General features: G+C 45.4%; 1 protein-coding gene across 5 annotated transcripts in view; it reads left to right on the top strand.

Annotated features, from left to right (window-relative positions):
- LOC131115716 (transcription factor COE3) overlaps window positions 1–17,607 on the top strand; it is a 37,158-nt gene that overhangs the window by 1,257 nt on the left and 18,294 nt on the right. For all 5 annotated transcript variants that reach the window (XM_078788544.1, XM_078788542.1, XM_078788545.1 and 2 more), the window contains exons 2-8: window positions 55–200; window positions 657–1,074; window positions 4,674–4,830; window positions 4,907–4,970; window positions 6,398–6,453; window positions 7,263–7,336; window positions 9,960–10,028. In XM_078788544.1, the coding sequence (XP_078644670.1) occupies window positions 941–1,074; window positions 4,674–4,830; window positions 4,907–4,970; window positions 6,398–6,453; window positions 7,263–7,336; window positions 9,960–10,028 (554 nt within the window). In that variant the 5' untranslated portion in view covers window positions 55–200; window positions 657–940. The remainder of the gene's footprint in view (window positions 1–54; window positions 201–656; window positions 1,075–4,673; window positions 4,831–4,906; window positions 4,971–6,397; window positions 6,454–7,262; window positions 7,337–9,959; window positions 10,029–17,607) is intronic.

Here is a 17,607-nt window from a genome sequence, read left to right as displayed (position 1 = left end):
CATATTTGATGTCTTGTCTGCTCTGTTCTCAACTTGTGTCTTTGTCACACACAGCTGGTCCAGCATGGTTCCAGTGGCTGAGTAGGTCAGAACTCAGTAGAACTTCCTCTTAGTGGACCTGCTCATGTAACCTGTCAGCTTGTGGTCCTCTTTTGTCCACATTGGACGCGGTGATGATGCCTACCAGAACTTATTTGCAGGTAGCGGAACTGTTAAGTTGTAAAACGTTCTTTCATTGGCTGAAACCTGACAAAGTGTCTGTGCGTGTGCTTGTGATGTTTGGCGTGTACAGTGACAGTGTCCGTGTTTTTTTTTTTGTATCGTGCAGGACAAAGCAGTGACGTAACAGCAGCCCCTAGCCAATAGGAAGCAATGTATGCGCTAGTATTCAAATAAGGCATCCTTATATGGGTGATGCCACGCCCCCACTTCGCTCCACGCGTGTCCCGCGGGAGATCCGAGCCTCGGCGCGGGGGAAAGAGCTCTCCTCCGGGACACGGGAGCCATAAAGAGCCGGGGAGGGGAGGGGTGGGGGGTTCCGTTAGCGCCCAATCGGCCTCGCCCCCCCACCCCAACCCCCACTCCCCCCTTCACCTCCCTCACTTGAGTGGACCTCCTTTTGAAGCAGAGTCTTCTTGTCTTCTTCTTCTTTCCAGTCAGTCTCGCTGCTCGCTGCTTCTCATCAGGACCTCCAGGTTCGGTTCTGCTGGCGTCCCCCCACTGAACAGCCCCCCGCCTCCCCTCGCTCCTGAGAGATGCTCTCCCCGCTCTCCTTCAACTTGCCGGCCTGACAAGTCCAGAGGGATCCGGACTCTAGTCTGGACCGGGACCTCCTCCTCAGGTCCAGGTGTCTCGAACAGGAGGATTACTCTTCATCTTCATCTTCATCCTCATCCTCCGAGCCCCCCCGCCCCCTCCCTTTCCCCTCCACAGTCTTGTGATGTTTTCCATCCAGGACGGCCTCCCTCGGGGGGGTCTGACCATGAAGGAGGAACCGCTTCCCACCGGCATGACCCCGGTGCGTTCCTGGATGCAGGGCGCGGGAATCCTGGATGCCAACACGGCCGCGCAGAGGTGAGCTCACCACAAAGTCATTTTTCATGTCAAAGTTTGACTCTCAAAGTGTTTATTTGTTTGATAAAAACACAATGCATAATGATAATAATGTTTAGACGACACACAATCTAGATCAATAAATCATAATTCATAATAACAATGATGGCATGGTTTACAACTCCAAACTATTACAAATAAACAATCATTCACAATAATAATGATAATGTTTACAACTACAAACTACATTTTCAAAATAAACTCTCACTCATAATATAAGGTTTAGAACAGCTTCAAACTCTATTTGAAAGCACATAAAGGCATATCTTAATCTTAATCAAGTTATAATAATAATGTGTGTTATAAACTATTCCGGAAAAGACAATAGTTCATAATAGTAATTGTTGTAATAATAATTGTATATCCAACTAAGCTCTGAACTCAACACAATGAACAATAATTACCTAGTAGTTGTAATCATGTTTCAAACAGTTGCAAACTATTTATTTATATTATGAAATATATTGTTATAGTTTTAAGGATAATCTTTTTAATGATTGTGTTATAAACTACTTTTTAAAATGAAATAAATTCCAACTAATACTTATAACAGGTGTAAGCATATTCTTCATAGTTCTTCCAAACTGTACAAACTGTAGAGACATAGTGAAGAATAATTAATAATAATAGGTTGTGATTTACCATGAATGGAAAAGGGGGTGCGTGCATGTGCGGCTCTTCAGCCAAGTTCCTTCACTAACACACACACACACACACACACTCAAGTGACAAACATTGTCGATGAGTAGAATTTGAAAAAAAGGTTTATAGTTAAATAGAAGATGAAAACATTGGACGTGAAATGAAATGTGTAAATTGCTCAAGCTTGTAAAAACGACACTGATGTCAAATTCAATCCGATGGCCCAAAGAAAACAACCACATAACAATCAAACACATGTACATTAGCTACAGTTTGAAGATAAAATAAATACCATTTGTGACTAAATGATATGAATACACTTCAACTATGTGAATACATTTGAAAATAAATCCCAGTCTTGACATATTCATTGTTACTTTGTAGCATGCATGCACCCCCTTATTATTATTACTACAATTACTATTTTATTATTATTACTATTGCTACCACAGTACTACTATTATCATTAGCATTATTACTATTAATCAACAACATCAACGCAATCATGTGCGTGTGTGGAAACACACACACAAACGCTTTAATGGTAAACACACACACCGTGCAGGTGTGAGACCGGTGCATCAGCATCTTGTGCCCTTAGTGTGTGTGTGTGTGTGTGTGAATATATGAATTTAGTTTAAAAGCATATCAGTCATAATAATTGCAATGATTTCATTACCAAGAATGACATGACTAAAATGAATGATGATAACACGAGTCAAGTGAGACAGTTTATGAGAAATCACGAGGAAGAAGTCATCAAGTTGTCATGATTACATTTTACAATCCTAAAATGATGAGAAGACTGATTTTTTTTTTTTTCAATGATAATAATCGGGTCATGAGAAAAGACGATAATGGCGATGAAATGACCTCACCTCAGAGAGTTGATGAGAAATTGTGTTGCTTTGGTGACATGTAACAATCAGTTGTTGAGGATACTTATGATATTCTTTGATGATGATAATAATGAGGCATGAGTAAAGCGAATGATGATAAAATTAGTTAAATCAGAAAGATTGAAATTAACTTGTCATGATCACATTTTACAATTCTGGGGTGATGAGAGGACTGATATTATTTTTCTATGATAATCACGGCATGAGAAAACTGACTAATGATAAAAATGAGTCGCATTAGAGAGTGTCACCAAGTTGTCATGATCACATTTAACAATACTTGGTGATGAGAAGACTCATTATATTTTTTATGATGAGAATGAGAATGCTGGTATTGTTAAAGTGAATGATGATAAAGTGAATCAAAACAGAACATTTCTGAGAAATCACCTGGTCAAGTATACATGATCACCTTTAACAGTCATCAGTTGATGAGAGGACTCATTATAATATTTGAGGATGATAATAAGCATGATGGCATGAGCAAAGTGAATTAGTCAAATTTATCAAATGAGTTAAAATTCATGAGAAATTAACGGGAAAATGTAAACAAATGGTCATGATCATATTGTACAGAAGAAGATGCATCTTATTTTTTGGTGATGATGATGACATGAGAATGTGAATGATGATTTAAATGCGTAAAATCAGAACACTCGAGAAATCATAAGGCAAAAGCAGTCAAGTTATCATGATCGCCTTTTACAATTATTGGTAGATGAGAAGATTAACCTCACTTTTTGATGAGAATAATGATGGCATGAGAAGGATGATAAAATCTTATTTTTCCACAAATAAGATGATGAAGACCGTGGTTCTCATCATGGCTTCTCATGTCATGAAGTCTACATAAAGTCTAAATCTTTTAGCGTGGCTTATTAAGTTTGTCTGGTACATGTGAGAAAAACTGTCACTGTGCGTGTGCGTGTGTGTGTATGTGTGTGTGTGTGTGTGAGACTGCGGTGGCTGTCCAGTGTTCGATGGTGGCAGCGGCGTTCCGTGTGTGTGCTAATGGTGCATGTCATTCCCAATTACTAACAAATTAGTCTTCCACACTTCCTACGACTACGTGCGTGTGTGTGCCTGTGTTTCAACGTGAGGCTCCTCCTTACTTCCTGTCACGTGCACGCGCCTTGATGTGTCCTGTGAGGCCGCTGTTGTGTATTTGGCATCAGCGCTAAAACTCTCCATTATCCCAATTAAACACTGCACCACCACCATCATCATCATCATCATCGTCATCATCTGACTGCTCTCAGGAAGCTCGTTAGCTCAATTATTAGCTCAATTATGCTAATTGTGGTGCCACTGTCCACTCGCCTGTTAGCATTTGGCACCAGATCCAATGCAAACACGTGTCACATGACACGCTACATGACACGCGGCGCACCATAAAACGCGCACGTGCACGAGAGTGCGGTGCCACCACGTTTGCAGGTGTTGACTTTGAAGACGAGCAGGAAGTGAGCAGGTGAGATGTTAGCGCTTGTATGTTGTCAGACATCAGCTGCAAGTGTTTAAACTCACCTGTAAGTGTTTAAACTCGCCCCGCCCCCCCGGCTCCGCTACCGCCTCTGTCCCCCCTGCCCCTCAAAGGCAGCGAGAGGAGCGGAGGAGGCGTCCACAAATTAGGCCTAAAACGTGGCTAATGTGTGTGCGAGCAAAGGTCATGGCTGTTTTAATCCGGCGCCTGGGGAGTCACCGCGGCGCCGCCGGCCCACCAGGCCGGGACCCGAACGCAAACGGTGAGCATGAATAAACATGGCCGCATCATATTGATCAACAAACGTTTTAGAGCAGCTAATGAGACGTAGCATGGAGCAACGTTCCTCGCTTCACTTCCTGCTTCATCCACCTGTACTGTCGCCATCTTTTCTCTCTCTGTGTGTGTGTGTGTGTGTGTGCCAATCAATATATGTTATCATTTTGATCATGACAACACCTCAGCTGTATTACAGTTTAACACAGTTCTAGTTTGCCTTCATGTCATGAGGCCTCATCAGTATGTGTGTTTTTTAGCGGTGTGGGTTTAGCCCGAGCACACTTTGAGAAGCAGCCGCCGTCCAACTTGAGGAAGTCCAACTTCTTCCACTTTGTCCTGGCGCTATACGACCGGCAGGGTCAGCCAGTGGAGATCGAGAGGACGTCCTACGTGGACTTTGTGGAGAAGGACAAGGTAGGAAGTGACGCCATCTCACTGTCACCGCCATTCAAGTTCCATTTGAGTCACGGTGTTGTGTTTTGTGTGACAGGAGTACAATGGTGAGAAGACCAACAATGGGATCCACTACAGGTTACAGCTTCTCTACAGCAATGGTGAGCACAGCCGCCGGCCTGCAGGGGGAAAGGTTAACACTGTCAAAGTGCACTAAATCAGTGTTATTACGAGGTGGCGTAGCCGAGATAATTGACCTCATCTGCGATGCCACACAACATGGCGATCACGCTGATTAGAAACTGCAGCGGGCTGCCAAGACACAATTAGACGCGCAACACGCTTCCCATGTCACCGCTAATCAATGCCAACACTTCCTGATTCGGGAGTTTATTTGTCCGAGGGGGCGGAGTCTGCTTTGACGGCACAACATGCTAATGTTAAACGACACAAAATGAAGCCTTGAACACTTGAAATGTCCAAAAATATGTCCTATACAGCTTTTGTGCTCAACACGGACTCATTACGTTCCTAAGTGAAACATTTTTGGAGTGTTTGTCAGGTCCCAATATGGCTTCCCCAAAATGGCTCAATTTTAGGGGTGTCTCAAGATCTCGTGTCATAAAGTCTGTCGAGATTAAAACGTGATTCTCATTCTGAAAAAAAAAAAAAAAAAAAAACGGTCTCGTAGCCACTAGGCCTGGGACGATAATAAATGAATGAATCACACAATAAATGAAAAAGAACATCATCTTCTGCCTCCAAACAAGGAGGAGGAGCGTTCATTCTGTGCTTTGGTTTCAGCACCATGACACGTTTGTTCTATAGAGCAACGGCATGAATGGAGTGAGCCCTTTTGTCAGTCATACAGTCTCTTTGTCGTTTGTCTCGGTGGGTGGACGCGGGGCTGCTAGTATACACACAGTACAGATGATTGTAGCCTTGTGAGGAGAAAATAAATTTGTAGTAGTAGTAGTATCTTTTCATTGTACTTGTCTCATCTTGTTCTTGTAGACCCGCTTCTTGTGTATCGTCTCGTTACGTGAACTCATGACAGCACCACTCATTTTAAATAAAGCCTTTTAACAATGCTTTAATAGGGTGTCGAATATTACAATTCCACTGTTGTAGTTATATTTATTCAATTAATTTACATAAAATAAATTGAGAAAATATTGCTAGTAAAATTGCTATGCAAAGCCTGATGTGGCATATTTGTTACAATTGCAAAAATGCTAATAAGACGCTCTATCTTTTTCACTGAATATATGTTCTATTTGTGTTCATTTCATATAAAGAATATCTTTACCATGAACAATTTAAAAAAAATATAAAATCACATATCTTTGACATGAATTTGTAGTGTCTTCTATGTGTTCTGGTACTTGGTCTGTGACATATCCACCATTATTTTTACTTTCAACACATACAGCTTATTATGCTCATTCATTTATTGTAGGAATAGAAAACAGTCAATACATAGTGATTAATAATTATTCCCTAATAGTAATGATAGTAGCAAAACAAAATGATGAATTTAAACATTAATGTGATGGCGGTCGTGGTGTAACAATGTTTTTCTTTGTAGGCATCAGGACGGAACAAGACCTCTACGTGCGCCTCATTGACTCCATGACAAAACAGGTGAGACCCCCTGGTGACATATATAAAATATTGTACGAATGGCAACAGGTGGACATACAGGTTGATTATGTACCTTCTGCCATCTTGTGGAAGAACCGTGACTGATCTGCCCATCACTGTACGTCGCTGGCATAGATGGACCGACAACGATACATTATTTGTCGTAAACATCTCGCGACATCTTGGTTGGGAATTACCGCTATAGCCAATGAACAACATCCAGTCCTCGTAACTTGTGCCTGTGATCACGTGACTGTTTTTTTTTCCCCTTCTTGTCACACAAAGTTCATATTCAATAACATTAGCTCACCCGCCGTCGACCCGCCCTTTCTGCATGTCAGCCATTGATTGTCCAAGTGGGCCGCGACACAGCGTCAGGCATGAAACTGATCAATAAGCTGCATGTGGCACAGCGCGACCCACTGGAGACCACCCTCCCGACACCTTCTTACTCTCGCACTCACACACACACGCACACACACACACAGAGCACTGACAGACAGGTCGACTGGAGCCCCTGCCAATCGATGAAAGCCCGCGAGGAGCCGTTAGAGTGAATGAAGTTCATTGACGACGTTAAAGAGTGTGTGAAGCACACACACGAGCCGTCCACACACACTCCAACACTTCGACAATGTCCACATGATGTCCTCACGCATACCGCCACAAGGCGCCAAAATGTCTTCAATTGTTAAACCTGCCAAATGGTCATAATAATTATGAAAATATGGTTTGTGTCTTCATGTTGCAATTAGTACATGTCGCTAATCACTTGATTTTTCTTCTTTTTGTTGTCTTTGCCCCACCAGCCCATCCTGTATGAGGGACAGGACAAGAACCCAGAAATGTGTCGTGTCTTGCTTACACACGAGATCATGTGCAGGTACCGACTCTTCTCCACTTTAACACACTGTGCATGTGTGTGTATGTGTGTGTGTGTGTGTGTGTGAACAAACAGCAGCTGTGGGCTGTCTTTGTAGTGTTGATGGCACCAATCAACACATTTGCTGCGTCTCGTTAGTCTCGTTAATGGATTTGCTAGTTCAGACAGCGAGGATGAGAATGACACGTCTGTATTAAAAGTGGACGCCCATGGCAGTCAGATGGCGTGGGACTTTCCTGATCCAGCAGGCCCCACGTGCGGTCCAGTCAGGACACTTCAGCTAGTACTTGGGATGCCTGGTGGCAATTGGCGCCGTCACTGTGGCAACCAATGCTCCAAACCTCAGCGCTTACCACGCCGGTGATGTCAGATCCCGCATGAGCGGCGGCAGCCATGCTGGCACGGGCGACGTCGCCCGCGTGCCACCAATTCTCATTGCAACTTCCCCCATGGGCGCCAGCCGTGAACATTCCGGACCAGGCGGCGCCAGCTGAGACGATTCAGCCAGGTTGGCGTCCTCCATGTGCCCCCCCTCGATCCCCCAGGACCTTCCTGTAATCACATCACTTGTCCTCTGACCTCAACCGCTGACCCGCCCACTCACACCTGATTGGAGCTCTGAAGGTTCCTGAGGGGCCGCCTTTGTGTGTGTGTGTAAGGTGACAGAGCGCCATGTCTTCTCTTTGTGCATCCTCAAGATTCCACTTGTAAATGTGTGAAGTGTCTGATGATGCTTGTGTGGTCACTGGTCCAACTGGCACCAGTGTGTGCGTGTGTGTGCGTGTGTGTGTGTGCGCACGAGAGAGAGACCATAGGAGCCAAAATGAGCGACAACACACACACTCTGCTCTCAGTCATTAGGCCGCTAGCGGCCCGAGGGGAAACGTCATTAAGGCGATCTTGTGGACGCGGTGCCAAGGTTTGTTTTGGTCTTTTGCGAGGCGGGGCCCGGGTCCCCCAGGGGGCGGGGGCCAGCAGAGCTCCCGGGGTCCAGTTTGTTTATAACACTTCAGTGGCACTTTGTCACCACAGCAGCACCCGCGGGTGCCAATGCTAATTGGTCTCCTGGAAGTTAGCGGAGGGAATAAATCCTGGTGGCAGGCAACAGTCGCACTTCCTCACAGACACAAACACACACGTGATGGTTTTTTGACCACGCTATCAATCATTCATCATGCCTGTGTCAAATGGCAATGCGATTCAGGACAGCATGGGGCCACAATTGGACTGAAGCAATTAATTTTTAAGAATTAGCGGAAGCTATGTTAATGAGGCCCGCCTCTAAAAAAAATGACCTGTACACACACACCATGCACCGCAGACACACTCTTCCTCCTCATTCATTCAGCTCAATACATGACTTATATTAACATAGAATAGAATATTTTTCTATTGACATGTAAACTAAATCAAATATGTCAGGTGTGTGTGTGTGTGTGTGTTTTTGGCAAGCATCCACACTTGGCCCGAGCACCGGAGTCACACCACGTCACTTGCAAAGCCGGCAGGCCTTTCCTGGGTGTGGTCCAGACTTTGGTGACCTTGGCTTGAGCGCAGCTGGATGCTGAAACAAGATGTTTTTTTTCAAAGTAAAAGTAGATAATATGGATACTTATAAATATCATGCGCTTTCTTTCAACATCCCCTCATTTTCAAATGAGCTTCCCGTTTTTACACACATTTGATTTGATTATTATTTACAAATACTTCCCTCCAAATGTATGTATATAATTGAAGGCTATTTATACATATTTATAATTAACATATATGATATACATACATATAAATATATATTACATTACATTTACAAGAATCATTCTCATACATCATTGATGATCTTTTACGCTTATTTATAATTAACAATACATATTGCGATAAATTAACCATAAATGTTCTTATACTTTATTACCACTGTGTGTACAGTTGCTTACTGCTGTCCAGTGGTCTCCTGTCAGTACAATACACACTTAGATTTGGCCAGCTGGTCCTACTTTATTCATTACTATATAGTTTGTGAAATCGACACTTCCCCTTGACGGTGTTCTATACAATGGGTCACCTGTGGCTATCTGTATTAGATCATACTTGTTTTTGTTGATAAGTCCGAGTCCGAGTGCAGCTTGACGACCACGGCTTGATCCTACAGTGATACCACTAACATTGCTAACATTAACAAAGAAGGTGGTACTTCAGATTTGGATGAAAAGATACTGTAATTCATCACCGTACTCCATACACACAACTTTGATTTTATCAAGACTTCCATCGGGGAGCTTTTTAAATGACATTTCCTCATTCGCTGCTGGCTGCATGATCTCTATGGTCACCTTTCAACTCAAGGAACGTAAATATCCACGTAGGAGGAGGTGTTGTGGCCAAATTAGTGATATAATTACATTGCATTAATATTTTTATAATGTGTTAAGATTTTCAGATTAACACGTTATTTTTGACTGCCGTAATAATTAGTAATAGTATATTTAATATATCATTAAAAACCTAATTTATATTGTATCATATTGTATATTATTTTAAATGTATAAATGTTAGTCTTGTAAATATTGCTGTCATCAACTAAATGTTTTTGTTGTGATATAATAAATGTGTGTTCTTTCCTCTGCAGTCGCTGTTGTGACAAAAAAAGTTGTGGGAATCGTAACGAGACGCCCTCAGACCCCGTCATCATTGACAGGTAAGAGCCTGCCTTCTTCTGTGTGTGTGTGTGTGGGGGGGGTATTGCTGTTCCAAACAGAAACAGAAAGTCCTTGTGTTGTTTCGGCTGTTGACACTGCAATGACACTCAATTGTGATGTAACCTTAAAAATCCATAAAATCCAAACGGTTCACTATCCCGCCTCACCTGTGGCCACCACCTGACAGGTAATTAAGACACGTGCTGTCATGCCTCGTCTTCCACGTAACTGTCCAAACATCCAACAAGGCAAGAAGAGGAAAAACAACTTGGCACTTGTCAAGGTTGCAAACGTTTCCCGGCAGAGGCACCCACCTGTCAGTCACACTCCTATTTCCTGTAGTCACGCCACGCATGTCCTCGCTGCCGAGTCCCACCGCCCTACGCGTCCTTGGAGCTGGCGGCTGTCTGTCACGACGCCAGCCTGTGATTGGACGCACAGGTGGGACTTGCTGACCTCAAAGGAGGTCGGCAGACAGGAAGTACAGAGTCCACGTTGGCTCGTTAGAGAGGCCTTGGACCGCAGCCACACACACATACCAGAACCCCCCCCCACCACCCAACATCTCCCAATCCCCCCACCGCACACTCACATATTAACTAGCATGTGTGCATGCTTTGGGCCTTTGCGAAATCAACCACAGCGTCATTTGTCATTTTCAACTTTAGTATGTCACACAGCATGAACTCAACAGACCAAGAGAGAACAAGAATAGAATAGAAATGAAGAACAAGAACTAGAATAGGAACAGGAACACAGAACATAATGCAATGAATGGAACACAATACAATAGAACAAGAATGGGGATGCGGAACAGAAACGGAACAGTATAGCATAGAATAGAATGGAACACAACAAGAACAGAGTAGAATACAATAGAATACGCAGGAACGTGGACTGGAACAGAATAGAATAGAAGGGAACAGGAACGTGGACTAGAACAGAATAGAATAGAACAAGAACAGGAACGCGGAACGAAATAAAACAAGAATGGAACAACAATAGTAGACTATATTAGAATATCACAGCCATTGACAACTTTAGCTAAGACATTTGCACATGAACACACACACACACACACACACACACACACACACAGACCATCGAGGTGGCGTGATGGTGATTTATTGCGCTTGGTTGTTTCTCTGCATTTTAGTGGCTGTTAAGAAAGACAAGATTTATTACAACACACATACATTTAGTGAGCTATCATGCAAATGATGTTGTGTAGCAGCTACAGTAAAGACATTTAGTGTCACCAGTCGTCTCTTGGACACACACACACACACACGCTTGCATTTTTAGCCCACCTTTGACCTTTTACACCAATACTGCGGTCATTGCGTGACTTTGTGAGGACGACTTCAACAGCCTTACCATAGAGTCATGATGTGTGTGTGTGAACATGTGCACGTGTGCGGGTTAATGGCAGCTTGTTCCACGCTAATATTGCAATTAGACGTGTGCACGAGGGCCCCGGTGCACCATAAATTGACAAAAAGTGTCACAGTGTAGTGTTGGAATTACCCACAGCACCCCTGTTTGCCCCGCCCCGCACCACCATACTGTCTGACCATCGCCACCCCCCACCTTAATGGTTCGGACTTACATGGGGGCTGCGACCCCTTTAAGCACACACACACACACACACACACACACACACTTGTTCTGGTAACATCATTGGTAGCTTTGATGTCATCTGGAAAGTAATGAAGGGCAACCTTTCCGGTCTGCACATGTCTTGTTAGTCTCCACCCACCACAGGGACGTGCCTGCTTTCAAAGCCATCTTACCATCATGCCTTGACTCTCACAACAAAACAATACCACAATAGCACAACTAGTACGCTTACACCTGGGGGGGGCTTTGGGCATTGGATAGCAGGTGAGTGGTTGTTGGTTATCTGCCCCCATGGAACTTTCCCAGCAAGCCTTACACACATCAATCACACTTCGATGAACAGTATGGATTTTCGATACTTGCATCCACACACAACACTGATCACACTCACATACACATATTTGTGTCCCTAATAAATTGCTTAGACTTTTTGTCAGTTCCCATAGGATCTGAGAGAGATATGCGGGTTAGAGGTCAAGTATCTGTCGCTGTTTTTAGACTTGTTTACTTTGTGAATGAGCGAGAGTGTGTGTGTCATACTGCGATGATGCTTTTACGTTCTTTGACAGCCGCTCCGTCTCATGGCAGGATGTTGGTTAGAGGGGCGGGGCTCAAATGCTTGCCCGAGTTGGGCCGTCGACTGTCGCCCCCCCCCCCCCCCCAAAAAAAAGGAACAACACACTATCAGCAGCTCTTTACTTCTTGGTGACTCTTAATTGGCTGGACTAAATGTGATTACATCACCACCCGCAGGCTCGTTAACTGCTGAGCTCAGCTGGAAAACAGGCACCCCCCACTCGACACACACACACACACACGCACACACACCACTCTCCCTATAGTTACGGTGAGTCCATGGGATAAAGGGAATTCCCCATCAGCCTCCATATCAACAACCCACTCCCACAGTGTGCACTTCACCTCCTTATAGCAAATCACCTTGTTCTCCTACCTAGTGTGCGCACACACATGCATATCACCACAAAAAAGTAGAGAATGGAAGAGAACAACCATTTTATATATATATATATATTGAGTGAACATAAATGTCATTGCTTTGTGGCCTACATGCAGGCAGACTTTTCTTTTACACTAATTATAAATTAATATCAATGTGTGTGTATGAGTATGAATCGGAAATGTGATGCGGGCAAGTTCAGACACAACAGAGGGAAGAGATGGGTTGTTGGGTGGTGGGGGGGGTGGGTGCGGGGTGGTCAGAGGTGTAGCTGGAGGAGTGCGGAGTGAGAATGAGACAGTTGGGGTGAGTGAGATGAGGACATGGGGGTGATGGGCAGATGAAGAAAATATTGATTTCCACATACAGATGGTTGGGTGGGAGGGCCGGGTGTGCAGTGGGGAAAGCGGTCGGGTAGCGACCGGAGAGACATTGGCTCAGGTTACATGAAGACCAAATCCTCTCACTACCTCCTCGACTTGTTTGTTTGCATGTTCGCTAGTGTGGCTAACACATACTGTACATGTTGCCAAAACTCTGCAACTTTTTGCTGTAAAGACTGTAATCGCGCACACACACACATACACACACACACACACAAATCAATATTAATTTATAATTCAGGATAGTAGCAGTTTGGGTTTTAGGGCTTGCAGCCTTCATAAATATTACAACATTATTGACATCATGGCGATGATTTGGAGAGTTGTCTTTTTTCAACACCAACCTCCTCCGTACCCCCACCCCCCATTCACTTCCGTGTCTTTCTGTTGCTTTTTCTCTTAAAAAAAAAACCCAAAACATTAAGATCAGACATGATGAACACACACACATAACATACAAAAAAGTACATACAGTATTCAAACACATAATATGTGCACACATTATTGATTGCAACAGCGTCATCCTATGCTGTCAGGTGACAAACATTTTTGACATTGGTTCAGCGTTTACACGGTTCCTAGGACAATGGCGAACAGAGAGAGACCTCTTGTCAGTCATACAGCCAGTTTGTGTTACTAAACGCTACTCATTCAGAACCTTATTCTGTTTTTGATATTTCACATTTCCTGATTTTTCCCAGAATTCCAATTCTCCCAGAGGAAAAAATGTATTTTGCCATTATTTTATTTAGTATTTTAACTTTGATCTTGAAAAAAAATCAATCAAAAAGTTGTGAAATTGAGTTGTACTTCCATATTTTTGAACCAATTCAAACCAGTCAAACCATTAAAGCTCATCTAGACGCATTCAGGCTTTCTATTTTCAATCATCCAAAATTCCCACGTTCCCTTTGAGCTTAAGATTTTTTAGTACTTGCACATTTCTCAACCCATTCAAAGCATTCCAACATCACAACATTTCACATTTGCCGTACAGCATTCCAGCTCAGCTGACAGAATTCACACTCAATTTCTCCACAAATTGCCGTCTCCAGTTCTTATCGTTTTAATTGTGAAGATGCGCTGGTGTCAAGTGCAGCTGAGAGCTGCGGAGGAGGTGCTCCTCCTGCCGGCCGCGTGCAGTAAAAGTCCTCTTAGTGGGTGGCGCCATCTGGTCGGGGCCCCTGGCGGGGGCGTAACGGGGCCCAAAAAAAAAAAAAGTCAGGGTCGCGATGCTTTACTGGCCAAGCCTGCTGCCTGCAGATGGCAGCGGGTGTGCTGCTGGAAAACGCCAAGGTCGCGGCGGCATGTGGCGAGGTGGACGGAAGAGCAAAATGGTGGACGAGGGGAGGTGCAGGGGGGTGGTGGGGGCACTGCTGGAGTCATGGCAACATCAGGACCGCGCTATGCTACATTAAAGAAGAGTGCCATATGGGATGCTACTATCAAAGCTAATAGCTACGTGCTAGGTTAGACACACACACACACACAGCAGCTGGTGGAAGGAAGAAGCTCCCATTTTAAAAAGAAGTTGTCACACTTTCACTTCGATGGTCTTTACTGATGTCACGTGTGCACACTCACATACATGCACACCACAGGACACAACAACACTCTCAATGACTTCCTGTGTCCCCTTACTTGGTTCCTTGCTTGGTTCTGTCCACGCTTGCTGGGCTCTGTAATTCCCTCTCAATGCCAACATGTCAGCGTCTTATTTTTACAAGTAAAAAGTCTATTTTCTAGGAATCTTTGGCTCAGGTAAATGGACTTTTCAAGGTGAACGTCCTATTCCAGGAGAAGGTTGACAAATTAATTTGAAGGAGCGGGGGTGGTTGTGTTTGCCTTGTTGCCGGGCGGACTAGCAATAGTGACCAGCCTGTCATTTTGAGGAATGAGGCGGAGCTCAGGCATCCAGATGGTAGAAATGTGGAAGCACACATTAGTTAATTACTTATGCAAATGAGCTCTACTTGCTAACTTGAGTCGGTCAGGAGAAGTTTAGCTAACAGACAAAATATCTCATTGAAAGAACGCCTGCTGACGGCGCAGAACAGGGATGCTTGTTCATTCCAGAACACTTCCCTCCAACATTCCAACACTTGGAAAGCTGGAAGCGTGACATCACCAGCAGAGTTCTGGATTTTGTCTTTAACACGCATGCTATGTCTTAACATGCAATGCAGGCAGGCCACGCCCTCGAGTGCAGGCCCCGCCCATGACAGTTAATTAAGATTCCTTCATCGCCATGCGAGCCTCCTGTGAGGCTCATCCCTGCCCATCTGCGGACTGCCCCGCTCTTCCTCGTCTTCATCACCAGCAGGCGGCCCGGCCTTAGCAGGTGTTCTTTTACCGCCTAATGGCCGCGCGCTAAGGACGCCCCTGAGTCCGCTTCACGCTGCCACCAGCAGTACGAAGACGCTGCTCTGCCAAAAGTTCCCCCACCACCGCCCTTGCCCGTCTTTTGTGCGTCCGGTGGGGGTGTGGTTGCACCCCCCCCCCTCCATTCCCCACAACCCCAAACTGCCGGAACTCACTCTGACCTTCAAAGTGGGACTTGACTGCGACACAGGTGACGCTCGCTTTAACGTGGCAACTGCCCAGAACCAGAAGCAAGTCAAACTGCTGTGGGTTGATGTTTTAAGCTAACATGCTAATTCACAGAGATGGTTAGTTCATTAGTGCTTAACAAGGAGGGACTCTTACGGTGTGGAGTGTGTGGGGGGGGGATAGGGGGGCTTCCTCGCAGCATGCTCTCCTGCCTTGTACATGGAGGCTTAGCACCGTGGACGTGCACAGTCTTCTAATCACACGCTCTAATCCCACCTGTCAAACGCTCCAATCAAAGAGTGCGCTGCACCGCCACCCTTTAACGAGCTAATCTAGCCCCCACTAGAGGATGCTGGGAAAAAAAGCTTGCAGGAAGAAGATGAGCTCCCCTCCTCCTGCTCCTCCTCCTCGTCCCCCTGGACGGCCAATGTCCGCTCAAATCCAGCCCAGCCGGGGGCTCTGGGCCACCTAGTTGGGAGTGCAGGTGTGCATGTGTGTGTATGTGTGTGAATACGAGCATTGATCCATCGACCAATGCCCACCGTGCCTCCCCTCCCCAACCCCCCACTTGTCTGCTGTCAGGCTTAAGTGTTATTTAGCCATCAGTCATTAATTAATGCACTCTCACAGCTGTCACACACACACACACACAGTTACGGATAGCCACTAAAAAAAAGTGTGTGTTCACGTGCAAAGGAAGTAGAAGCATGTGCACTTCCTGTCAGGTAATCACATTGAAGAAATGACCTGGTTAGCCCCACCCACCATTTGGAGGCCAAGCTTTGGCCTCGACATTGAGAAGCGATTCTGCTTCCTGTCTCCAAACACACCATCATTCCCAGCATTTACTCTCAAACACACACATGGCATGATCCCTACCTGACCTTTGACCTCGCAACTGTGTGGCGTCACTTGTCCCACACAGGTGAAAGGAAGGTGATTCGTTGACGTGATGCGTTGGCGTGCGGCAGCGCTGACAGGAAGTGCAACATGTGTTCTTCATTAAAGGGAGGGGGGAGCAGAGCAGGAAGTGCATGATGGGAGTTTCTCCTGGGAAAGCTTCTTTGCAGCCGAGCGCAGATGTTCAAGATGTTCTGACGTTCCGATGTTCCGATCCCACAACCCCCCCTCCCCTCAGCCCCCCGAACTTTGACCTTCATCAACATCTTTGGCAATGTTCACACACTTCCTGTCACATTCTCCAATTGGAAAACGCCATGGAAAACTCAAACATCACTTTGTTGTCCTTTGGTGTCTCTCCTTTGGCCGGCCCGGTTCTTGTCTGGGGGCATCGTCCTGTCCCTGTCCCGTGCCGCCCGCGTGCTGCCAAGTGGCACTCGGCCAGCGAGGGCCGCTCAGCGGTCACACGCGTCTTTTCACGCCGCACTTGGACTGGTTTCTGGTCTGGTGTCCAAGTGTAAGGACGCGTGAAGTCCTGCAGTGACATTGAACATGGTTGCCATGGTTGCAGCGCTGTCCGTGGGACGGAGTGTTAATCCTTCCGACTCCGCTGCCATGTTGGCGAAGTTTTGTGTTGCCACCGCTGACGACAAATTGAGGGATGTTTGTTACCATGGCGACAAAAATTGCAGGGCATTATAGCTCCACCCACATTGTCTCCTCCCCTTTTGTGAAAGTGGGCGGAGCTGAATAGATTCATCTTAACACTAGTAAACGAAATAAAAGTCACTTTTGTTGAACTAAAGAAATAGTTTTATTTTCATACGTCAGAGGTTCAATTTCTAGTGTGCACAGCGTCAAGTTGCAGGGCGTTGTTGGCATCCTGCCCGGCCACGGTGTTGGCGACAGGCAGGCGACGTTCACACTGCGTAACACTTGCGCCGTCTTTGTGCTGATGCCGCAGTGTCACCTGCGGTGGTTTGGCGGCCAAAAACGCCACAACAGCAACAACCACAAAAAAAAAAAAAAAAAACCTGCGAGAGGAAGTGGTGGTGGCGGTGGCGACGCCTCACTCACTTCCAGCAGCCAATCGGAAGCGAGCAGGCGGCACTTGACTGGGGTCGCGGTGGCGTTTGTTCAGCAAAGTGAGACAATGTTGTCACCTGC

Source organism: Doryrhamphus excisus, linkage group LG23 (genome assembly GCF_037039965.1).
Source record: "Doryrhamphus excisus strain RoL-2023G ecotype Guam linkage group LG23, RoL_Dexc_Guam_v1.1, whole genome shotgun sequence".
Taxonomy (NCBI): domain Eukaryota; kingdom Metazoa; phylum Chordata; class Actinopteri; order Syngnathiformes; family Syngnathidae; genus Doryrhamphus; species Doryrhamphus excisus.
This window is presented reverse-complemented; position numbering and strand designations above follow the sequence as displayed.